We start from the raw sequence: 26,678 nt of genomic DNA, 5'->3' as shown, positions 1-26,678 counted from the left end.
TTTCTCGTGAGTGATCCTTACCCCAGGGATGTGTACGACTTGGCGCGAATTTCTTGTGAGTGATCCTTACCCCATGGATGTGTACGACTTGGCACGAATTTCTCGTGAGTAATCCTTACCCCAGGGATGTGTACGACTTGGCGCGAATTTCTCGTGAGTGATCCTTACCCCACGGAGTGAGGAGATGTAAGGATACCATGGAAAGATTGACAAACCCTCTATCTCCTTTGCCAAGCCACTGAGGAATTTCATGATTCACTCCAGTAGCACATGCTCCTTAATTAAAATCAAAATACATGAAATGTGTATGAATTAATCTTGATAGCAGGCAAGCATTGTAACAGTACACAATACAAAATAATACATGAAAATTACAAAGGGAATGCATGGGTGCCTGGGGTATGTATACACGACAAATATTGTGTGACACAGGGACATAAAACGTATGTATATATTGGTTATTTAAATACAACGTTTTATATAGAATGACATGAGTAATATACATTTATAAACTAACATGTCCCTTTGCTGAATAGCATATGGTACCGCGAGTCAATGGTTAGTGACATGCGGGGCCATTTGTAAAGTCTTTAATTTCCGTACATGAACTTTTCAAAACGTTCCACAAGGACTACAGTACATACATGTAGCTGTCGGTCATTAGACTTCCGGTGATATAAAATACTCTCAAATAGATTTCGGAAAATATGGTGTACTCAGCACGTGTGTAATTTAGTAAGAAATCTGAGAAAATTAATACGATGTTTTTAATTGCTACACGTCTATTTACGGAGCTACCTCAGAAAGTTTAGGACGTACCACTTGGCAAGAATCCCGACCCCAGCGGAATACAGTAATTGAATTAACAAGATTGGCACGGTCCTCGATAGTCACTCCCCACCCGGCCCCCAGGGAACTTCTGTGATCCCCGGGCCGAGTGGGCAATCAAAACGTTCCGGGACAAAGGGAATGTACGACGACAACCCGGAGTTCACCGATATATTTACTATAACCTCAACGTAAGTATGTGTTGTTTCCCGTGGCTCAACATAAACAAGTTGGATTTGGTTCTTGTTTTTAGTAAAATTGCCAAGGTTTTTAAATACGGCCACTTTATACTTATTTATTGTTAAACTTCACGTGGAGACTTTACGGATCACAGTTGTAATACTGACAATGGAAATTCCCTAATCCGTAATAGCATTGATCGGGATCTTTTTACACAGCGACACGACGTGTTTTTTCTCAACCCTGTAGTTATTGTTTATGACTCATAAAACTGGAAAATTCTGGCTCCGGATTACTTTGGCATTGAAAACTAAAATCTCTTAATAATTATTAATTTATATTTTTTTTGTATTACGCTTAACACAAGGCCAGGACGACAAGGCTTGCATTCTTATCATCTTGTTAATGTCATTTGTACCGAGTCGTGTGTAATTGCAAGCAAACCTCCACTTTTCCACATCATTTCATCGTGCAAATAATGGTAAACAGGTGTTCGGGAAAACTTAATAGAACTAACTGACGGACAACATACCAGTGACAAATGCACTCCATTCTTTGATACATGTTAATGCTTTTGGAAAGAAGACTTTACATCTCAGACAGGAACTTGTCAAGAAACAGGCCGTCTTGTGCTCTGGATGACACGTAAATGACCTCCCGCATACTGTTCAGTGAAATTGCCACCAGTCGATAATTAAACGAGAACTCGCCTCAAAGTGATCATGGTTGTCGACAAGGCGATAAAGAAATCAAACTATAGAGCCGATGAAATTCAAATTTGATAGAAGAAATAATATTCTATGTTATATCAGGGACGTCACGTCCCTGGTTATATCGTAGATGATGATTCAATTCAAAGTATTTGCGAATACTTGTTCAAACGGCGTTCCATACAATAATAATTCTTAGCCTGTAGGGTTCTGAATATGTATTCGCGATCTCTGTTCTACCTAACTTGCGGTTAACAATAGGCCGGGTTGAAACATATAACTAACATGCCTTTTAAACTATGTCATGTACCATCGTCGGTAACCCGCTGTATCAGCGTGAGCGTCATGTATAAAAACGTTTTAATGCGCATGGAGTTGTCTCCCTTGTACGCTTACCTGTTCGTGTTATCTAAGCGTGTAATTAACAATAGGTCGACTGATTACAGTAGCAACGACCATAGCAACCAGGTATACATACAAATTGACCTGAAACTGATATATGTAGAAGATAAGTCAATCATTAATTATGAATAATCAAACTATGTGTCATAATTTCAACTAAAATATCACCACCAGCAAATAAACAGATAACAGAAACAGCACGATAGCATTGACCGGAGACACAATAGAACAAGTGTAGACCCTAGAGAGATCCGAGTAATCAATCAGTGGAGCGGATGACAACGTTTGTAAACAGTAGTGTTCTTCTGTGTAAAATTCTGTTGTAAGACCAATGGCCACGAGTATATGTCGTCTGTAGAAGAAAAGGTGGTGTGTAATATTAGCATTCATTTCTCGTGGGCCGGGGATGGAGGACCACAGCTAACACCAGGTAAGTTCACCATGTCCGACCCCCCGCGGTCACCTGTACTGGGTGGCCTTACCTATCGAATAGTTGTCCCGGGGGTAGGGAAGGCGTACTGTTAGCAATGACGACATTTTTCACCATGTGGAGTGTGTGTAATCTGTATTTTGTTTATTTCCATCATCTGTGATATCTTAAAAATACGTCTTCATTATTTAATTAATAAACGTGACACAATTCAGCCGGTATGATTTAGGACACTCGTTTCATTAAGCACTGGTAAGGACCACGATAAGGGAAAGACGAAACATGTACATGTATATGAATTGCACAACGTTTTTAAGACACACGTTTGAACCTCTAGAACCCGATGTTCGCGTGCCAAGATGGTCCAACGTGTATCAATCTGAGATCGCTAATCGAGGATGTTTTAAAACGAACGACAGTTGATAAGAATGGAAGACACAGAGTATATCTAATTCAGGGAACTACTGTCGTCAAAACTGAACACACACATGTAAGTTGAGAACCAGGGACATGTTATATACGTTAATGGTTGTTGGTCGATATTTATTCCATTAGAGTTGATAAATATCAACGTACTATGTCTCTGGTTCATGTGATTCAGCTGAATCTATGCTATGGAGTGAGTGCGTGTGCGAAAATATGATTGGAAATATTAAAGAACATAGCACGATTTTTTATCTTCATTGACCATTATCCGTAGAGGGCACTACAATTAATACTTGTATATAGAATACACAGTGTACTAGCTGGCGACCTGTAGCAGACCTATTTACAAATCACACCTGTGTAGAATTTATAGTCACTGATCCACAACAGTAAAAAAAATCCACCTGTAATCCCCTTGATCAGCTGTGATTACATACGACTTTAATGCACGTGGGTCAACCTCTTCTTGACATGGTTTACTTGTCCATATTGTTCACTCGTATAGGTGGTCCGGATGGTACATTCAAGATGGTGGCGACGAAGTGCTCTTTACGGTGGTACCGATACTACCCCAGTTCTTATTCTCCCTGTATGAGCTATTTTACAGTTTCCCGTAGTGAGGATCTCACGACAGAAGTTTCGAACATCATTACTGAGAAAAGTACAAAAGAGTATCAAATATGTTATAATATTGCTCCGAATTTGATGTTGACCGTGACGAAGAATTTTCATTTTTCTACATAAGTTTTCTCGTTACCACATTATAGATATCGTATAAACAGTTTTATCTTATCAGTAGAAAATATTTAATTTTCATCGTCATCATATTTACACAGTAAATATACAAATACTAATCAAAAACCTTTTTTCGACGGAGGTTTAAACGGAAATTCAACCAATTTCAACTGACACTGTTTATGTCCGCTCCGTCGATACACGAATTCAATTTAGCAGTAGTTATCGAATAAATATTGACATAGCATGAATTAACTGAATTTTGCAGAATTCAACATGTGCAAGGTTAAGAACGAAGTCTTAAATTTGATTACGTATATTTGTACATATAACACACAATTGATGTTGTCGGGAAACCCATCGCGTTGTTGTCGAACTTTCGATGAAGTTTCAAATGAATAGCAATTCACTTTTCATTTTGAATCCCCACCCCCTTAATTATGTGTTATGTCAATTAAATATAATGTTAAATGGTCCTCCCTCGACCATCGTACACGAAACTCATTTTAGTCCTCCAACGACAATGTCTTTCAGTTTTTGTTTTTTTATATCCTTGGATAAATTGTTTCAATTATTTACTATAATTACTGTCTTGAAGAAACCTAATTTGACCTACTGACCTTTTTTCAACATTGATGACCTTTCTTATTGACTGGCGTCTCTCTTGGTAAATTTCTTGGAAATCTGACCTTGAACCCTTGCTATTGGAAAGAATTCCTGCATCATATCATCGTTTCGTCTTGTTGACTTATTCCTATATATCCAGATATTATCATCATTGTGAGACTCTCAGAAACGGCTGATATTTATTTTCCTTTTTATTAAAAAGGCTTTAAAACACGAGTTGACAAAAACATACAACAATAATTGCAAATAAAAAAAAAAAAGATCTCAATGCAAATGTATTTTAAATGGGACAGTGACATTTCAAAAGTGTATACAAAATGCATTCAATTGAACTAATGTATAGGAGGTAATGTAAACCACGTGGTACATTATCAAACATCTGGTTGAATAAGATGATTGATTAAATACCTTGGTACGTTATTTCACCCCACTATAAGCCGAGTATTTCGATCTTTTCGAATCAAGTAAAGTCAAAATGAAAGCCAAACAGTCAAAAGAATTAGATAGAACATTATATTTCACCAACTGGTAACCGATCCACCGAGTGTTATGTTCCTGGGAAGGAGACGCACTTCCGGTTACTATAGATAAGTTTGAGGGGGAGGTAATGTAGATAGCGTAGGACATAACGTGCGATAATCCTCTGTAATGGAGGGATGGTCTACAGCGTAGAGAACTGGATCAGCATAAAGTTACTTCAGTTACACAGGACGGGGTCAGAAGGGTCAACCCTTCTATTGTGTTGAAATTGGCCCATCTCCTAATGCGTCATAAAAACGACTTTAAAGGAAACGATCCCGCAGTGAAACTTTTATATAAAGTTAAGGTAGTGCTACAGGGCCATCCATGTCTTAAAAACTAACACCAAAATCTCTCCTCTATGTTCATAAAAGGTAAAGCCAGCACTTTTACATAAAACAAAGGTTAAAGGTTAAGTGTTGGCGAATACCTCGGCAAAACAGGATTTACAAATTCTCGGCCCCCACCGACTGTCAAACTTATCACTACACCAACTGGAAGAATGAAACTAAGGGAAGTAACTCTTGGAAATCAGAATGGAATTACAGAGTAGAGAGTTTGTCACGATGGCTGATGACAACTTTCAAAGTCTATCATGCAAAAGTTCCGATTTTTTAGTATTAGTCACATAAAACCATGCTGGTGAGATTCTTATGTGAGTGTTACACACGAAAAAGTCGTGAGTTTTCCTGAAGTTACATCGAAGCTAGTCTCTCACGCGAAAGTAGCCAGTTTCCAACATACGATAAATCACAAAGTCGTGAGTCACTCACACGAAAACAGTGAGTTTTTAACATGTTTTTTTTTGTGTCCACATTTCTTCGTGGTCTAGTGCGGTGTTTTAGTTATATTTACATATTCATCATGTACCGTTTATCAGAAAGTTTCGTACAATCTTGAACGAACTCTTGGCACGAGTGTTCCTCCATACTTGAACAACTGGATCACTTAAATTGACGTTCCCATCTGTTCCCAAATTCTGTTTACGCATTCCGACATGGAACATGCTGGGTGTTTGTTGTGGGGAAGTAATTGCTCTCGTAATTTCGACAGAAGGTTTGTATTGCAAACAGAATTGTGTATTAAAACATGTATATGTTGTTATGATAATTTAAAAACGCTTTAGAAATTTCTGTTCATTTCGCAAACACTTCATATCTTGTGTAGGTGAATTGTATGGAGAGGCAATCATGAATAATAATGATAATAATAAAAAGTACTAAAAGGATAATATCAAATATATTGGAACTCTTCTTTTTCAGATTTTTAATCAAGTTGGCTACCCGCTATCCGATACATGTATCAATACTATTATTTGTTCATTTTTCCCGCCAGAAATGTTTCATCAGTACATCATATTTATGGGGCACAACGGCTTTCTCTCTCAACGTTGCTTTACTAACTTTTCCTTACTTTATTTAACATCAATTGCAAAACAAATATCATAACTCTTAATTACCACTTTGGTCGTATGGTGGAGGAACCAGCGTTCCGGAGAAAACTTACTTGGTCGTGAGGGTGACACCATACCTTTTCACGGCCGTTCGGGGATTCAAGTCACGGATGTCTAGGTGAAAGGCGAGCGTATTAGTACTGTGCCACCCGACGACCCAAGTAATCATTTGAGTCGGCAAAACTCAAATATCGCGCAAAATTATAGCATAACTGTTGATGACGTCACATGTTTTCCGTTGTTTCAAAATATGATTTTTTTTGTCCACAGGATGGGGTGTGGATCCAGCATGGACTCCTTTGACGAGCCCAAAACCGTTGTGGTTTTTGGAGCTACTGGTTTACTTGGGGGTTCTGTCGCACGTGCTCTGTTGAGCGACCCCTTCAAATTCCGAGTTAGATGTGTGACGCGGAAAACAAATAGCGACAAAGCGCGGGAGTTGGCGGAACTTGGTAAGATTGTAGAATGTACCGCAGTACAAAGCGGTTTTAGATAAACTGTATGTATTTTTGCTTGTAGAATATGATTTTCATCATTTTCTGTGTGTTGCATTCGGTATTTCACCATTAAATTGTTTCCACCCTAATCGTATACCGTAATATTATGTTTGTTTCCGGAGTTTGTTTGATATTGTACATTGTTGAATGACGTGATATTCGTGTTATTTAAAATGCGTTCTTATGGTCTGACTTGCACATCTCACGGACTTCGATAAAGATACATATCAAAGTCCTTGATCATCCATTTAAGTTTATCTCATCTACTTGAGTGTATTGCTCTGGCAAGGCGTCCGTTCGTCTGGGGCCAATATTTATAATACCAAAGAGCATCTTCACAATACAGGTTGGGCTTTTTGTTATATCGTTAAGTGAGAAATTGCCATCAGGTTTTTTTCAAAGAAAGACATTTCACGTGAGATCAACAGATAGTAAACGACTTTGAAGCTGCCTTCGTTCCAAGATTACTGGAATCAGATGTTGCACTGTCAGTATAATCTTGAGGTAAAGTTTTGTATATAGTAAATTAATAATGGACTTGAAGTGTTCAACATTTTATTGTCAGTAACCAAGATGGAATATAAAGCGGTGACAATTATAGGATGACTATTTTGAGTTTTGTTCAGTTGAATAACATCAGCCAATCTTTTTAGGTAATAAATTCACAGGGTTTTTCTGATTTAAGCAAAAGTCTGATTTAAGCAATGCCAAGGACATTGATATTATTGAAAACGTCCAAAGGGGAGCTACAAAGTTAATACCTGGGTTCAAGAATTTATCTTATAAAGAACGCCTGGAGAGACTGGAACTTCCGACTCTAGAACATCGAAGGATGAGAGGAGACATGATAAATATGAACAATATATATGATAAGACAGCTACTGAAAATTTATTTGAGATGTGTACCACAACCATAACAAGAGGGCATTCTCAAAAACTGTATAAAATCATTCGCGATTAGGCATTATAAAACATTTCTTTACTCAACGAACTGTAAATTTGTGGAACAGCTGGCCTCAGCACGTTATAAATGCTACTACAGTCAGATAGTTCAAAATTTTATTTGATGAACATTATAAATTTAATCAAAATGTTAGCGTTTAAAGAATTCACGGAATAGCACCAGAAGTAATATATTAACAATTTTTTCATGAATTGTTAAATATTGATATGGACAAAGAGGCTAGCAAGCCTGCGTCCATCACGTATGGTAATAAATCCTAATAAGTCCAGTGTCACAACCGTTGGGCAGCAGTATGTTGAGATAAATCAGATGACAACCTGCTCTGTCTTTTTGGAATGCAGTGGTATGTGTTCTTTGTAAGAAGGTATTGAAGGTTATGTCACTAGTTCGTGTGAGAAAATTACGTGTCTTCTCACAAACAAATAACTTAAAAAATCAATATCTGCTCTCAAGAGCAGACAACTCTGTATATGGAAGGAATAGTTGGAGATCAAAAGACGAAATCATTTTAACAAATAGATCAGGGTGAAATATTTTTGGAGCAATGTGTTAGAAGGAAAGACTATGATATGCTAAATTGAATGACCTTCAATTTTGAGGTCACAAGGGTCAAGGTCAAATGTGATAACCTATTTTGAACACTTTCCTTTGAGTAACAAAGATAATCTGCAGGATATTTTACCATTTTTATGCTTGGAAAAGGTGATAAACTATCATTTTGTGAACTGCTATTTACATTTAAAGCCTATAGATGATAAACGGATACAAGATTACAGGGTGAGTTTGAATTTCCAATGCTCCCTTTATAGGGTGAGAGATTCATGGTGTTTATAAGATAACTAGTTAGAGCAAAGGGCTAGAACAAATGATGAAATTTCTGTATATCAATGAAAAAAGTTGTAACTGCTACCCAAATGTTAGTGTCTGTCATTATATTTTTCATATACTACTAGCATGTGGGGTTAGACAGTTTATTGTCCCACACATCACAGGTAAAGGAAAATTATCAATCATCTGTGTGTGATCTGGACAGAGTTACCTCAAATAGCTTGATTAATTTTTGACATACATTTCATGAGCCATTTATGATAGATGGTGTCAAAGTTATCCATACCAATTTTAAATATCTTACAGTCAAAATTATAGGGGAAAATTATCAATCACCTGTGTGTGATCTGGACAGTTACTTCAAATGGCTTGATAATATTCTGAAAGTTTGTCTCTCAGCAAAGCCTTACAATAGACATGAAGGATATTTACCTTGTATTGAGAAATCTCCATCAGTCACATGTAGAGATGATAGAGTCTATTAGTTTTATGGTTGTTAATCAAATACTTATTAACTTCTGTATGTGTAAGTAATTACTTAAACTCATAATGTTGAGGTAGACCTTAGGGGAATTTTGTCACAGTCTTGACGTAGAATTTTGTGAAGTGATTGGTCTTCAATAATTTTTCATTTCCAGGTCTGGAGCTTAAATACATCAGAAATTCATAAAAATAGATATCCAGGTGACTAGATGAGTGATGATAAAGCCTGTGGAAGTGATTATGTATATATCATTATTTATGAATCATCATATGTTTTTCATTGTTCAGGTACCTATGGTAAGCTCTTATATCATCATTATCAGTAAAACATGCATGCCCAGAAAATCCTGTATTTACCAAGGGTGTAACCCAACAAACAGCATGTTTAGGGGAGGTGTAGATATCATTCCTGTTCTGGGTTTAATCAGCATGCCTCTCGGACTGATTCATAACATATTTCGATGAATATAGTGTAACTCGCAGAACACGTTTTTATCCCCCTCCCCTGACAACCTTTTTTCGTCTAGAACTAATCACTGCCCAGTTAAACATGTTTACTTATCATTTTGGTACTATTTTCCCTGTTACTACATGTACTTGTTCAACAATAAGTCAATACTTTCTTACAGTACTTGATAAAAAAATATCAACAAATGCTTTTTCCTTTTTGCTGTAAGTTCAGCTTAAGTTTACATGTTTGCCTCACAAATTTACAGTGGATTAATGTATTTGTATACTGTATATATGGAAACTTTTGTTGCACTTCAACTTTCAGTTTCGTTAGGTGAAAATGAGATGGAAGTAAAAGTTTTGAGTGAATTTCAGATAAATGATATACCGGTAGTGCTTTTGAGAAGAATTTAACAGTGGGAGAGACAATTTTTTTATATGGAAAAAAAAAACTTAGGTAAATGTTTCCCAATATAGAGTTGTACTCTGTTTAGAATTTCATAAACCAGCTTTCTTTCATAGCTGCTTGATTTCTACCTGGAAACGTATTTGCAGCAATTCAGTTTTATGCAACAGACTAAATCTATAATGTTTAGTATATTATAATACTGTAATTGTTTATTTTTTCTTTCTACATTCGTGACCAGTAATTTCTAGCTAATTGGTTTCAATCATGAAAATAAATTGCACCCGAAAAACAGTTAGTTTACAGACTAAGGTATAATGTGATGAGATTTCAAATGCTGCAACGACTACTTTATTGTCAAATCTAAACAATTGATACAAAAAAATAATGATAATAATTACTATGAAATTATATCTTTATCATTTTTCTTTGATCATATTTCCTGTTATCAGCCATTTTGTACATGTATTCATCTCTGAAACTTTAAAAATACATGAGTTTAGTTATTTTTTCCATGTTTTATAAAACTCTCATCCAAACTGACTAACTTTTAATTTTGACAAAACCTGTCCTAACCGCTATCCGAAAGTCCTAACATTTAATCGTGGGGTGTGACATAACTTTGACTCCTTAACTCTTTAATCACCTGGCATTCCTAAATAAATTCACCTACCCTCTAGCCCTCAATGTTATACTGCATGTTAACTTGATTTTAACCATGGCCGTTCCACTGGGACAAGCTGAGGGTAACTAAGGGGACACAACCCAGTTTTGTCCCAGAATCAGGTCTGTTTGTGTTATATGGACTAAGATACAGAGAAATTGATTTTGATATGTAAACTTCATTTTGTGAGGTCTGCTTCAATGTTGTGTAACACTGAAAGTTTGAGGTAAGTTTGCATCTAAAACATTTCGTACAACATATACATGTTTTAATTGGAAAGGTACAAGTACCATTTTAATATTTTCATGTGCATTCAAAATTTGTTATCTCAATTTTCATGGGATCATGAAGAACGTTGAAGTTATCTTAGTTTTCAAGTTATTTTGATAAAGATAAAGAGAGAAGATATGTGACAGGGACAGAATAAAGTCTTCGACAGAAATGGGGGTTTGTGAGTTTTTGAGATAATGAAATTTGACTGTAAACTTAATATTAGATTTGACAGTAACTGTAGGGCATCATCACAGATAAAGTCAAATTACTTGATATACATTTAAATAAACCGTCCGTGCATCTGGAAATATAGACTTATAGAGGCTGCAAGAAAAATAACATACATTTGATATTTCTTTCATTCTTTACCTTCATTGCTTGACATTGCAGCTTAAAGTTTGTGTCAACTGAAGTAAACACTTATTAGATGGCTTGTGTGTATGTGTCAGGTCACCACAATGTAAATTAATTTTGCATTCTTATGCAATACATGTTGATAAAGTTTCTTGATACATGTGGTGCTATTGTATCCTTCCTTTACCATGACATAGGTGGCGCTATTGTATCCTTCCTTTACCATGACATAGGTGGCGCTATCATATCCTTCCTTTACTATGACATAGGTGGCGCTATTGTATCCTTCCTTTACCATGACATAGGTGGCGCTATTTTATCCTTCCTTTACCATGACATATGTGGCGCTATTGCATCCTTCCATTACCAAGACATAGGTGGCGCTATTGTATCCTTCCTTTACCATGACATAGGTGGCGCTATTTTATCCTTCCTTTACCATGATATAGGTGGCTCTATCATATCCTTCCTTTACTATGACATAGGTGGCGCTATTGTATCCTTCATTTACCATGACATAAGTGGCGCTATGGTTTCCTTCCTTTACTATGACATAGGAGGCGCTATTGTATCCTTCCTTTTCCATGACATAGGTGACACCATCATATCCTTCCTTTACTATGACATAGGTGGCGCTATTGTATCCTTCATTTACCATGACATAGGTGTCGCTATTGTATCCTTCCTTTACCATGACATGGGTGGCGCTATCATATCCTTCCTTTACTATGACATAGGGGGCGCTATTGTATCCTTCATTTACCATGACATAGGTGGTGCTATTTTATCCTTCCTTTACCATGACATATGTGGCGCTATTGCATCCTTCCATTACCAAGACATAGGTGGCGCTATTGTATCCTTCCTTTACCATGACATAGGGGGCGCTATTGTCTCCTTCCTTTACATATGACATTGTCTCCTTCGTTTGCCATGACATAGGTGGCGCTATTGTATCCTTCCTTTACTATGACATAGGTGGCGCTATTGTATCCTTCCTTTACCATGACATAGGGGGCGCTATTGTCTCCTTCTGTTACCATGACATAGGAGGCGCTATTGTCTCCTTCCTTTTCCATGACATAGGTGGCGCTGTTGTCTCCTTCCTTTTCCATGACATAGGTGGCGCTATTGTTTTCTTCCTTTTCCATGACATAGGTGGCGCTATCATATCCTTCCTTTACCATGACATAAGGGGCGCTGTTGTCTCCTTCCTTTGCCATGACATAGGTGGCGCTATTGTTTCCTTCCTTTTCCATGACATAGGTGGCGCCATCATATCCTTCCTTTACCATGACATAGATGGCGCTATCGTATCCTTCTTTTACCATGACATAGGTGGCGTTATCATACCCTTCCTTTACTATGACATAGGAGGCGCTATTTTATCCTTCCTTTACCATGACATAGGTGGCGCTATTGTATCCTTCCTTTCACATGACATAGGTGGCTCTATCATATCCTTCCTTTACCATGACATAGGTGGCACTATTGTATCCTTCCTTTACCATGACATAGGTGGCGCTATTGTATCCTTCCTTTACCATGACATAGGTGGCACTATTGTATCCTTCCTTTCACATGACATAGGTGGCGCTATTGTTTTGTTTCATTTCCCAGAAGAAGGTGGCACTATTGTTAGTTTGTGCTGATGTTGTGTTTCGCTACCAAAATGGGTGGCACTGTTGTTGTGCTACTTTATCAATACAAATTACTGATGCTATGATACATATTTATGTGTAGGTGCTGTGATAGTGAATGCTAATCTTGATGACACCAAATCACTTGAGAAAGCTCTGGTCAATGCAGATGCCATGTTTCTCACCACCCACTTCTGGGAGGAGAAGAACAAACAAAAAGAGATTGTACAGGTAAGTGTTTTGTCACACTTTTTCGTCTGTGAGACATGTGAGGTTTGCTGGTGGTATCTCTTCTCAGTAAGCAGACAATTACTTCTAATTTTAGATGTTGCCAGTTTTCTTTATGTTCATGGATGAAAGGTCAAGGTCACGTGGAGTAGAACACATCAACTGAAAATAAGATATCTGATGACTGTTCAATATTTCAAATCATTTTCATAAAAATTCACTAACTAAAACCATTTGCCAGAAGACGCCAGTGCTCACATTCGTGTGCCTTCAGGCAACATTAGTTCTTTAATGAACATTGAGTGTAATTACACTGTAAATATGACAGATTAGCTTTTATAATTATGCCCGATTATTTCTCTGTTGCAGGGCCTAAATGCTATTGATGCAGCAGTCAGTTGTGGAGTGTCACATATCATCTTCAATGGTTCCGAAAATGTCAAAAAATTAATTGGACGAGATTGCAATCATCTTGACTCCAAGTTTTCTATAGAAGAATATATCCGGGAAGTTGGTAAGTAAATCTAACAGAGATAACAAAACTGCTTTAGGAAATATGCATTAATGAGCTGAGAAATGCAGTGGATTTGCTGCTTGTTAAAATATAGGATGCTGTAAATTCCAAAAATAGATTGTTTTTACTTAAGTCACATATATAATCATTGTAAAATTAAACGTAATGAAGTGTCATCATTTTAAAATGTTACATACTCCACAACCTGTGTTTTCTGACCATGGACAGTAATATAGATTTGTACATGATACAGTTTCTTCCCATGCTGATGAAGCAATCTACGTTTTTGTAAAAGAAATTGATTTCAAGTATCTTTTATTTTTAAAACCAGTTCCACTTTAATTCAATTCTGTTTTTACTTAAAACATTAATGGCAACATCTGAATTGCTCTGATTTTAAACATTCATTTTAATTCTTTAAAGTTTCAATTCATAATTTTCTGCAACATAGTGTTAGGTTTGTTTATTGACAATTTTACTTTGTTTACAATGAACAGACACTGAGGATGGACAAGGTAAAGTCATATGTATGTGTTATACAGATCAATGACATGTACACGATGGAGAATTTTATTTCATTGTATATTACCATGCTCAACCAATCATCCATCCCCTGCACACTGAGACACATTATTACTGGTTTAACACAGGGACTTGAGTATTTGTTACAGTTTACATGAATATGGACCTATTTTGATATGTTAAGGACATTTTTTGACATTCGGGTCAATATTTCATAAGATATTACAAATCTTTATGATGTAAATTTATCTCCATATGTAAAACATAGATGGGTGTCATTTGTACCAAATATTGATCTTACTCCCCGAAACAGTCTAATAACCTTTGGGGCAGACCAGACAGGGTCAGAAATTCCATTGTCTAATAACCTTCAGGACAGGCCATGCAGGGCCAGAAATTCCATTGTCTAATAACCTTCAGGACAGGCCATGCAGGGTCTGAGACTCCTTAGTCTAATAACCTTTGAGACAGACCAGGCAGGGTCTGAGACTCCATTTTCACTGACACTGTATCAAACTCTCAGATCCCTGTTTAACAGAAAAAATAATGAAAGCATTTCTCCCTTTAGAGTATCTTTGTCAAGGATTCCTTTACTAGTGGTGCTTTATTTATTTGTTAGATTTTAATTTGTTCAGCAAGTGAAGGAACATCAATGAAAATGTATTTATCCATCAATAAGCCGATGCCTGGATAAGCTCTCTCATTTTAACTATTGTTGTTGAGAAGAATTAAAAATAAATGTTATTTCATTGTCTTGAATCAATGTGTTGGCTCCACCACTAACTTCAAAAGAGTAGGTGTAGCAAGGTCAATTTTTGGCCCCAACTCTAATTTTCATTATTTTGGTGCCATGTTTGGATCATTATATGCCCAGTTTCAAAGCATTCTGCGATATGGTGACATGCGTGACAACCAAAGTACCTTATTCGTGGCATTTGACCATTTCAGTGATTTTTGATCAAGTACATTTTAAAGAAAATAATTTAAAAAATGGCCCTTACTGCACCTACTCCATTGTATGTTGGCTCCCTTGGCTTATTACAGGATAAACTATGTAAATCAAACTGGAAACAAAATAGGCAAAATTATGATTATGGATTTAAGTGTAAGGTGTCTGTGTTTGGTTGAGCATGGTTCAGTCGGATCGTGTGTGCATTCATGGGTGCCGTAATCTGGTTCAGTGACTTTTATATGATATCTGTGTTTACCATTGTGCTTGTTATGTAGAATACCTACTTTGTTGTTGTGATACATACAAAACCTCCCATGTGTAAGCCTTTACTTCTGTATATTTCCAACATGACATAAACAGATTCACTTTCTATAGAAATTATTACAGCTTTTGTATTTGTTGCAATGCAGGGTCGTACAAACCCACATTTAGATTAATGTTTGTAGATAATGTCAGTATTATTTTGTTTTCTTTTTCTGGATATTGGTACAGAAATAGATGATCAATATGGAATCTAGGTCAATGTACAGTCTAGGTCAGTGTAGAATCTAGGTCAATGTAGAATCTAGGTCAGAGTAGAATCTAGGTCAATATAGACTGATGTGGTGTAAAACAATAACCTTAAAAAATTACTTCCACCACATGCATTGATTGTGAAAATATAATTTGTATAAATGTATTTTTCAGAATTTTGAGTCAAAACTGGAAAAATTTAGGAACACAAAAATAACCTGTTTTACAGAATCATTGTACTATTAGAAACTCATTATTAGTTTTTACTTTATTTTATTATATTGTACAGTAAAATCTTACTGCCACCATAATTACACTGTGAAAAATTAGCATATAGATTTTTGCAGACAAGCAGTTCTTAATTAATATTTTATTCCCTAAATGTCTGATGAGGAAGACAATTTCTGCCTTACTGGCTCCTCATTGACAAACATTTTACCTTTTTCTTAAAAATTGGATTTTTGTGGGGAAAAATCCAGTTCTGGAATTTCCGTAAGTAAAAGTCCAATAGTGTGCAATTTTAGTATCTGAACACATTAAAATCTTCCCTAGAAACCTTTCTCAGTTTGCTGGAGTGTCTAGTAATGTTGTTGAAAATGAAGTTATGACTTGCTGTAGATTAGACTGCTTAATTAGACAGTAACCAGTCCAATGCTCGGAGTGAGTAATGTGTTTTCTCGATTTCTTTAGATTGTTATTTTGCAGATTAATCAGATTTACTTCCCTTGGCATTTTAGTATACTGTGAAAGTAGTTTTTTTTGTGGTGGAAAATTTTGGATTCTTGTACAAAGATGAAAGAGCTAGACCATTACGATCTATGCTGATATATTTCCTCATAGTAATAGGAAACTTACTTCATTTCTAAGTGTTGCTAATGTGTATCAATACAACTAAAAGGACCTGAAGAGACTTTTGCTAAAGAAAGCAGAAATAGATACTGTAAAATTAAAACTTTTTATGGGTCACAAATTTTGTGTTTTCTTCCAGAAAATATTATTTCATGGGCAGATGATTTTGTAGATTATAAGAATCATGCAAATCACTTCACACAAAAAAAGATGTATTTTTCAATTGTTTACTACCTTGTGGACACATGAATTTATGGATTAAGGGTAAATTAATGAAAAGGAAAACCCACAAAAATTGATAATTTTACAGTATATATTTTTACAAGAAAACAATCCGAAGTACAAGTACTATCTAAACTTATACTTTATCAAAATATATGTAGAGGTAGTTAGAACAGGGGAGATAACTCATTATGGTTTATATCATAGATTGAACAGCATGAAAAATATGCTACCACAATAGTTTGGAGCTAAATGAACCAGAAAATTTACTTTTCACAGTTTGTTGTACTATATGGTGTAGGCTTGTAGGAGGACTATTTAAAAAAAAATATGCTATTACCCAACATGCATTGGTGTATTACGATATACTGTTTCTTACGATGTAGTCCAGATTCTGTTTTTGTCAGTAAGGAGGCTCCACTGCCAGCACTTGTAATGTTTTACTTGACACCATTGTGTGAAGTGAAGTCTTCATCTGCATTAACTGTGATGTCATATCTTTATTTTGTAGGCGGCTCGCCGGCGTCGACAAACGGCGAAGGTTATCATTTATGTAGAGTGCTTTCTGTCTCACTTAACACATCAATACCATAAGTGAAATTCCTAGTCATAATCATAGCATCTCCTTATTGAAGAATTGTTCTCACAGTGCGTTAGGAAGTCGGTCAAACCTCCTCCAGATCATCAGAATAAATCCTAATCATATATCATTTCTTTATTTAAAATCTTAAGTTTTTTTAGTACAATGTAAAAATTTGCCACACTGACAAGGGACGATAACTAAGGCATATGCTACTGTAAAAATACACTTCATTTATAGCATTCAAGACTTAGCTCATTCACCAACGTGTGGTCGGGGATACTCTTATTTTTGTTTGATGGAAAAAAACAAAAACTACATTTGAAATTTTCAGTTTTGGTGCATTAACTTATTAGTAATGATATATGTAATGGATAGATATTATATTTGAGTCGTTGTCATGGAAACAGCACTTTAATCATGACTAGGTATTGGTGTGTTTGTGATGTCATCACAAGCTTGAACTGTATGCACTTGGTACATATCAGCAGTGTTTTATAATGTCTGACCTCACAGAACATATATAGCAGTATATCGGTGATGTCATGGTTGTCATGGTAACCAAGTAGATATGCACACCATAGCAACACATCCAATCCCATGGCAACCATATGTGTATAATTAATTCAAATTCAGGGTCTAAAGAAGATTGTATGTTTGTGTTATTTTTTGAGTAGTCAAAATAATAACTCTTGGGAAAAAAATTCTGCTTTAACCATAACTTACAAGTACACTTGCACTAACCCTTCCAAAAAGTCAAGGAAGCTCACAGCTTGAACCACAGTATATTGCTTCTTTTACTGAGAGGCTTGTTTACATATCTGCTTTCAAATTGTTACATGTGTAACTACATTACTTTTTTATCTATAATGTATACTTATTTTAGTTCATTCATTTGGAAAACAAGCAATATTTTTATGAACAACGTTGTTATTTTAAAAATAAAATTTGCCTGAATAATTACAAATCATTTACTTTATTTGGTAATAAGACTGTAATACTGTATTAAGATAAGAAAAAAGAATTCAAAGGTATTTTCTTTTACCTAAGAAGACATGAAATTTGAACATAATAGAGGCAACAGTATGCATATAATTGAATTATGGTATTTCTTAACAATATATGTTTGTAAGTTATAACTGACATCAAGTTTTATTTCCCCCAAAACATATTATTTTATCAAATGTTCTGGATAATGACTCATTGCTTTCTCTCAGTATCGACCTTCTTATTCAATTAAACAGAAAAAAATGATTTACAAACAACTAACCAAATAAACATATAAATGCATTTTTCACACATTTTAAAATCAAAAGAAGACAAAAAAAACCATTCATTATGCAAAGAACGGTCAAATGGCTTTTTGGAGGTAACAAAAAAAAAACAAAAAAACAAACCCTCAATAATCAAAGACTTTCTTTCGTTTTTTTTTTTTTTTTAGCAATTTCTTAATTATTTCTAAATCTGTAAACTTTACTGTGTGGATGTATACATTTTCCCAAACTAATGATAAATAGATAATTTGAATGCTAAACATCACACATCCCCGAATCTATGTAAGGAGATAATACGGTATATACTTATGAAGTGTGAAATTAATCCAACATAGCCATTCCTAAGCATCAGTATTACCCATAATTCATAGGTGTTTTTGAAATGGATGACAGATGAAGACACATTTCTATTCCCCAATAGCTGTCGATTTAGATGAGAAATCATTCCAGATATTCCAGGCTACATTCAGATCCTGGGCCTATATACAATATAAGGATTTGTTGTAGCAGAGTTTCTAAAATAAGATACTGTTTAAGATTTGACAGGCAGAAAAAGGATGGTTGTATAACAAAGCAATGATAAATACATTAAAATTGTATTTGTTTCTATGGTAACTAAACACAACACATATATTCACAAATGTGTTTTTTGTATGATAAAACATACACTTGTTTACATTAATTAATATCTGTCCATTAATTATGTGTTTCCACGGTAACCATTGATAATGGTATATGTACTGATTTTTTATTTTTTTTTTTGTGTCCTGCCCATGAATAACAAATTGTCTGATTAACAAGATCATCTTTTTGTTGACTTGGATTTTTTAATTAATGTTTTTTTTAGGTTTTTAAAAGGCTACAATAAAGATTTTGGAATGTGGTTTCTAATCAGTCTTCAGATTATAAAAGTTAATCTTATTTGTTCCTAAATTGACTGTTATGGTTTTGGGTTCTGGTGTTTTGATCGTAACTTTTTGTCGTCAAAGATTTGATGAAATAATAACAATTATATTTTGTCTAAATGAAAAATTATCAAATATATCAAGTAGTATCTAGATGTGTTCATTTAGTGGATTTGTCAAAGTCATGAATTTTCTAAAAATTGAAAGGTACTTATCTGTAATATTTTGACAGTTTACTTAACCTGATTTATCGGCCCAAATAAACACTTCTGTGTTGATGCATGGTCTTATAAATGTATAAATATTTTATGATACTAGTATAATTTTGAGAGACAAGAGGAGGTACATGCCTTGACAAGGAAACAATCAATTTATTGATGTATAATTTATTAATACATGCACAGTATTGACCCCTAAGAAATGTTCTCATTGCTGTAGCTCTTTGAAAGAAATGAAATTATTACAAAACTTTTGAAATTTCTCAAAAGATACTGTAAAATGTTGTCCAAATAAGACTGAAATCCCCCAAAGTCCTATCGTTCTGACATACTGTTGTTCAAATAAGACTGAAATCCCCCAAAGTCCTATCATACTGTGAAGTGTTGTTCAAATAAGACTGAAATCCCCCAAAGTCCTATTGTACTGACATAGTGTTGTCCGAATTTCAGAAAAAAGCATTGGTAAGTAGGTGCTTGGGGACTGGTCTAACAGTGTTTTAATGCATGTGTCATTCTGTTTATTGAACTGGTATTGGATGTGCTGTGTTCCCACCACTAGTTGTATGTTTCAGCTCCCCCTACACCTATAATTGAATGTTTCAGCTCCCCCCCCCCACATTTCTAGTTGTATGTTTCAGCTCCCCCCCCCCCCCCACACCTCTAGTTGTATTTTTCAGCTCCCCCCCCGCTACACCTCTAGTTGTATTTTTCAGCTCCCCCACACCTCTAGTTGTATGTTTCAGCTCCCCACACCTCTAGTTGTATGTTTCAGCTCCCCACACCTCTAGTTGTATGTTTCAACTCCCCACACCTCTAGTTGTATGTTTCAGCTCCCCCCCGCTAGACCTCTAGTTGTATTTTTCAGCCCCCCCACACCTCTAGTTGTATTTTTCAGCTCCCCCCCCCCCACACCTCTAGTTGTATGTTTCAGTTCCCCACACCTCTAGTTGTATTTTTCAGCTCCCCCACACCTCTAGTTGTATTTTCAGCTCCCCCTACACCTCCAGTTGTATTTTTCAGCTCCCCCACACCTCTAGTTGTATTTTTCACCTCCCCCCACACCTCTAGTTGTATGTTTCAGCTCCCCCCCGCTACACCTCTAGTTGTATTTTTCAGCTCCCCCACACCTCTAGTTGTATTTTCAGCTCCCCCTACACCTCCAGTTGTATTTTTCAGCTCCCCCACACCTCTAGTTGTATTTTTCACCTCCCCCCACACCTCTAGTTGTATGTTTCAGCTCCCCCCCCCCCCCCCCCCCCCCCCCCGCTACACCTCTAGTTGTATGTTTCAGCTCCCCCCCCCCCCCCCCCCCCCCCCCCCCCCCCGCTACACCTCTAGTTGTATTTTTCAGCTCCCCCACACCTCTAGTTGTATTTTCAGCTCCCCCCACACCTCTAGTTGTATGTTTCAGGTCCCTCACACCTCTAGTTATATGTTTCAGCTCCCCACACCTCTAGTTGTATTTTTCACCTCCCCCCACACCTCTAGTTATATGTTTCAGGTCCCTCACACCTCTAGTTGTATGTTTCAGCCCCCACCTCCTACACCTCCAGTTGTATGCTTCACCTCCCCCCACACCTTCGTGTCCCATGCCCCTGCCCCACCCCTTTACCTCCCATTGCCACTCCTTACCTTCTTCCCCTGCCCCTTCCCCATACTTCCCATTGTAACTCCTTTCCCCCTGCTCCTATCCCACCCCTATACATCCCCCTCCTCGGGGCACTGATAATCCAGATCAGTTGTGTCAGTGTCTTGTCATCAGAACCACTCTGCCATTCCTTTTCCCTCCCCAGTCCATCGCCAAATTGATTTATAAAATAAAAAAAAAGAAGTGAAACTGCTTCAAAACATCAATGATTTTGATTTTGAACATGAATCATATTTTAAACAGACTGGTACTTGTGTTATTAATTGATTGAGGGATCGGTTTGAAATTTTGGTTTAGCTTATAATCCACTCATTCTGGTCTTGTGTCTGGTTCCTTATTTGTAAACTTTGTGACCTTTGTAAAGCTGTGAAGGTGACCTAAATTAAGACTTGATGTAAAAATGATAAAAAAGAGATTTTAGAATGTTTATTCATTAATTATTTGATCATATGCCAACACATAATATTTCAGTCCTGCAGAAATCCTGAAATCTTATATAATAATCCCAATGCCCACTTCGAGTTAATTGGCATAATTTTTTAATTTTGTTGATTTTTGGAGTACTTTTTCATATATCCACCATATCAAGTGTTCCTAAAATAGCAATTTTCTGAAAGACCTCAAAATTTAATTTTCAGGAAAATAAAAAATGTTTCACATGTGTTTCATATTGAAGTATTGTACAAGAGAGACAGACACAGATAAACTGCATCATTCTAGTTTTTTGTCCTTGGACTGTATGATCAGCAAGTCTAGTGACCTAAACAAGGAAAATCAATATTGTTTCATACAAATGTTTGATAGAAAAGGGAGTTTCTCAAAACCCAAAAGTTAATTAGTGAAACTCAAAGAAATTGTTTATTTACAGAATAAACAAAATGAACTCAGTGTTAAAAATAAGAAATAACTGTCAACTATGTTTTTCTTAGTGATACAATCGATCATAACAAGCTTGGGATAAGTTGGTTCTTGTTGATTTTAACAATTGACACGTTTCGCCCAGAACTTTGGGCTTCATCAGGGCGATAATATACAAAAATGATCTCCTGAAGGACATAAAATGTGGGCACTTTTCATTATGTTGTACATAATATGTGTGACCTGAGAGGAATCCAAGCAAGGGATACCCGGAACTCACAGAATGACCATTAAGTAACAGTGTTGACTCCCCTAAGTTTATGCTACAGTTTTTTTCGTGCATTTTATTGGTAACATATACATGTAAAGTCATTGGATGTCTAAGTATGTTGGTATGTATTTAATGAATATATCAAAATTAGGTCACCGTTACCTTAATTTATACTTCAGATAATTAAGGAAATTGAATTGTTTCGTCACAAAAACTGTTGGAATTTTAAATATGTGGGTACATCCTCATAATACCATAGACTTCCATCAATGTACTTGACCTTTGTAGTTTTTTATGCATTATTAAACATCCAGCAAACTTATCTTGGAAAAAAAAAAAATGATTCCTGTGTACATGCATATATCTCCAGCATGTGTGTGACAATTATTACTGGTGTGTAAAGTAATAAGTTTATACTCAAGCATGCTGTGTGTCTTAGTCACATTTTATGTATTTGTCATTTGACTGTCACAGGTTTTTTTTGTATTTATGTCACTGATTCACTTTTTTTCCTGTTTTACATGTTCCCTTAATTAACAGTCGGTTTTATGTTTGTACAAGGTTTAAAATGGACGTGTTTGGTATTGGGAATGTGAGCTGTACACTACAAATACTAAAATGATTTTTATCATATGCATCTACTGCTAAAGGCAGATATGTTTTTAAATGAACAAAAATTCAAAGCCATTAGGTTTTCGAGAGTTGAAATATTCATTTCTTGACAACGTTTATAATGTTCAGTTTTTGAATTGTCTCCCCTGCCTGGAAATTATTTTTCTGGCATTGTATTCATGTTTAAGACACTTTAAATAAATGCATATAAAAATAGAACATTAGGGCTTGAATTAATCATTCTACAGGTGTCCGAAGGTCTACAATCTTGGTAACCTGTGGTTACCAAAGTCACTAATGGTTACGATTGGTTGCTATGGTAGACATCTTGTTACCAATAGGGTTATTATGGTAACTAACTTGCCAGTACTGTTACTCATAATCTGTTTGTTTTGCAGGTCTTAACTACACAATTCTCCGCCTACCATTCTGGTTTGAAAATTTCTACACTGTCTTCAAGCCATACAAATTAAAGTATGGAGTGTATGCATTAGGTATGTATTTTCCACAGAGGGATAATTGGGAGAAACAGCATATATCAGTGCTGAAAATAATGGCTTTTATCTTTAGAAATATTGAAAACAGGAATTAACATCGCTGTCAACATATCTATTTGACAGTGAACCTAGTTAATCACTTTTAGTATTCTAAGTAATGATCTCAACATATGATAGTGCTAATTGCAGTGCCTGTATAGTGCTTACATAACAATTATTGCAAGTATGCAAATCACACTATTATTAACCTAGATGAATGTATTAGAGAAAGAACCAAAGGTCAAGGTCACATTGACTTGAATATTGGTAAACACTGTTTCTTTACCCAGTTTAGCGGTTCTTAAAACTTTGCTGTATTACTTCATGGTGCAGTGGTGGGAGAATGGTGATAAGATAACAACACTATTAAAATATTTGTATTTGCAGTAAAGATAGGTCCAAAGAGATATTACAGTTATTCCTAACTTAGTTGCAGGTCTCAACTCAAGACATTCAAATCAACTGAAATACAACTTGAGAAACAGGTTCTCATTTTAAATTTAAGACAGACGAAGATAAAGTTTTGCAAAACTATATCTGTTTATATAATATATATTGTCTTACTATAGAAGACAGGTATCAATCGCAACAAGTTCCAGGTAAGTTTTCGGTTATTTATTGATGTGTTCCCCCTGAGAGATTGTCTTTCTATTGGTGATTTCATTGATCATGTATAGTTTACTCCATCAAAAAATTCTGAACTTAATATTTCAATGCTTGTTTTTGATTGGCTGCAGCCCTACCAATGGAGGATGGTACACTTGACTGTATGGCGGTGGAGGATGTAGGTGATTGTGTTTACGACATACTCTGTAAGCCTAGACTTTATTACGGAAAGACATTGGGACTATGTGCAGATCGACTCACCATGTCTAGTATGGTGGACGTATTCAACAAACACTTTGACAGTATGAAATTCAAGGATCCAAAAGTATGTAACCTCGCTGCCATTTATACTGAAATGTAGCAATAATTTTATATACAATACTACCAAATTTATTCTGGGATAAGCCAGGTGAACTAACAATATTAGTGCTGACTCATTGTCGGGGTGGGCTTATTACGGGGACAATGCAATTGGTTTGATATTTTAATGAACAGTTATACATATGGATGGGCTTATTGTTAAGCTTATAATTATTTTGTTGATATATCACTTATCTTTTAAAATATCTACCTTTAATTTGGTGACTATTCTTAATGGAAACTAGCAGAAACTCTGGAACCCACTCCCACAAAGCAAAGCAGATCTTGGTCAATGTTAAACTTCAGCATATACCTTGGTGTACTAAAGAATTAACTGGCATGGGGTCTTAACTTCATTAAGGTGAAAATCTGTTGAATTATATTAATGTCAAAGATGTCTGAAAATTTAAGAATATTTACTTACATATAAGAAATATTTTTTTCCTACCATTAAAAGCAACAGGTAAGAAACACAAGCCCCATGTGCCTTTTGCATAATTTCATTTCTTATATTATTGTTTAATGCCCGTATCCAATTAACTCTTTTAATATTTGGCCACTTTGATATATATACTACCTAAAACTTCAAATAGAAAATGCTCTTGGATTTAAAATTATAAACATTGTTATTTTAGATGAAGATTCGAGATTATGAGAACTTCAAATTTGCTGGAGCTAAGGATCTTGCAGCCATGTTTGAGTTTTACAAGGATTCAACATGTATACGGGATATAAAATTAACAAAGAAACTTAATTCTCGCACAAAAACATTGGACAAATGGCTTGACGAGAACAAAGACTACGTAGAAGAAGCAATACGAGAAGACGAAGAGGAGACAGAAGGGAAAGCCTGAATAGAATTTGTAATGCGCCATGTATGAAAGTTTCCTGCGACATGATTGGATGATAGTCATACAAACCTAACTGTGATAGCATACTTAGTTACTTAGTATCATCATTTTACAGTCAACATGTACTGGGATTACTTTGGCAACAACTCTCCTTCATCTCCCGCGAATCAATGTTTCTTGTGATAAGCTCAGTTCCTGAGGGCTGGCAAAACTCAGTATTAATGTATTGATTTCCTTCTGAAAATGATTTTTGTAAAAAAAAATGTTTTTTTTTCAGGTACATTTTTTTAAACTTTATGTAAATAGAAAACAGTAAAGATGGCAATATTGGCAGCACTCCTTCAGCCATCATAGAGGTTTCCTTACAATTTCCAAGTGAGAATTTCTCAAAAGGCAAATAGCACTGTCAATGTTGATAAAAAATAGATTTCTGGACAAATTCAGTTATCTTAGGACGATAAATCTCTTTCTTCTTCCTAGTGTGTTCCTATTGGAAATGCTTGTATGATGAGCTTTTGAGATTTTAAACTATAATATCAGTCCCCTTGGGCCATTCAGTCTCAAATATCCAGCATTACTTTTGACCAGGTATAATATATTTAACCTGGGAGTAACATGGCCACCTTTGTGAAATTCGCATTGATCAGAGTACTCATCATATTTGAATACAAAATGATAAATACTCGTACATTTCACAATCTTAATATGAAAAGCACCAGATTTAAAAAAAAAAAAAAAGTTTTGTATAGAATGACACCACTTTCATTCCTGTGACCCAGACCAAGACTGTAAAAAAACCATGGTCATTGGGGTGACTAGATATTGAACCGATACTGTCATTGACAACATTATCACTAGCATTATATTAGAATGATCACAGACATGGTTATAAAATCCATGCCATTGTATAATGTATAATGTAACAAGTCATTATGAATTTGACATAGAAAACTATGCCTGTTACATGTCATAAAAATGTGATTTTCAATTAATATGCCATGTTGTAAATTCTATATCTGAGGTTTCTCATGTAACAGAGTGACTAGAACGAGAGATATTAAGCTGACTGAATTTGGTTACGATTATGATGTAGCCGAAATAAACTTGTGGATACATGACTATGATGCATTGACGATGGAAAGATTTTCTAGTTTTTTTTTTTAAAGATATCCTGTGATGCAATAGACATGTCATATAAAGTCAAGGAGGGTACATTGGGAGATTTTTATAAAAAAAGGTGTCCTTATCCTGAAATAAGCCCAGGGAGCTTATTACATAGTGATGAGTAAA

At 35.6% G+C, this 26,678-nt stretch overlaps 1 protein-coding gene across 1 annotated transcript; it reads left to right on the top strand.

Moving 5' to 3' along the window:
- The first annotated feature begins 969 nt into the window (after positions 1–969).
- Positions 970–25,391, top strand: LOC132546425 (nmrA-like family domain-containing protein 1). Its single transcript, XM_060210140.1, has 8 exons — positions 970–1,019; positions 6,581–6,762; positions 12,973–13,100; positions 13,467–13,611; positions 14,109–14,126; positions 23,434–23,529; positions 24,309–24,502; positions 25,173–25,391. The coding sequence occupies exons 1-8, from the start codon at positions 970–972 to the stop codon at positions 25,389–25,391; spliced, it is 1,032 nt and encodes a 343-aa protein (XP_060066123.1).
- Positions 25,392–26,678: the final 1,287 nt, after the last annotated feature.

This window comes from Ylistrum balloti, unplaced genomic scaffold, assembly GCF_031769215.1.
Source record: "Ylistrum balloti isolate Yb309-2 unplaced genomic scaffold, AGI_CSIRO_Ybal_v1 Utg369606, whole genome shotgun sequence".
Taxonomy (NCBI): domain Eukaryota; kingdom Metazoa; phylum Mollusca; class Bivalvia; order Pectinida; family Pectinidae; genus Ylistrum; species Ylistrum balloti.
Note: the sequence above shows the minus strand (reverse complement) of the source record. Positions and strands in the feature narration are given on the sequence as shown.

Coding starts and splice junctions, on each gene's coding strand:
- LOC132546425 (XM_060210140.1), top strand. CDS start 970: ATGTACGACGACAACCCGGAGTTCACCGATATATTTACTATAACCTCA. Junction 23,530..24,308: donor GTATGGAGTGTATGCATTAG/GTATGTATTTTC, acceptor GATTGGCTGCAG/CCCTACCAATGGAGGATGGT. Junction 24,503..25,172: donor TGAAATTCAAGGATCCAAAA/GTATGTAACCTC, acceptor TTGTTATTTTAG/ATGAAGATTCGAGATTATGA.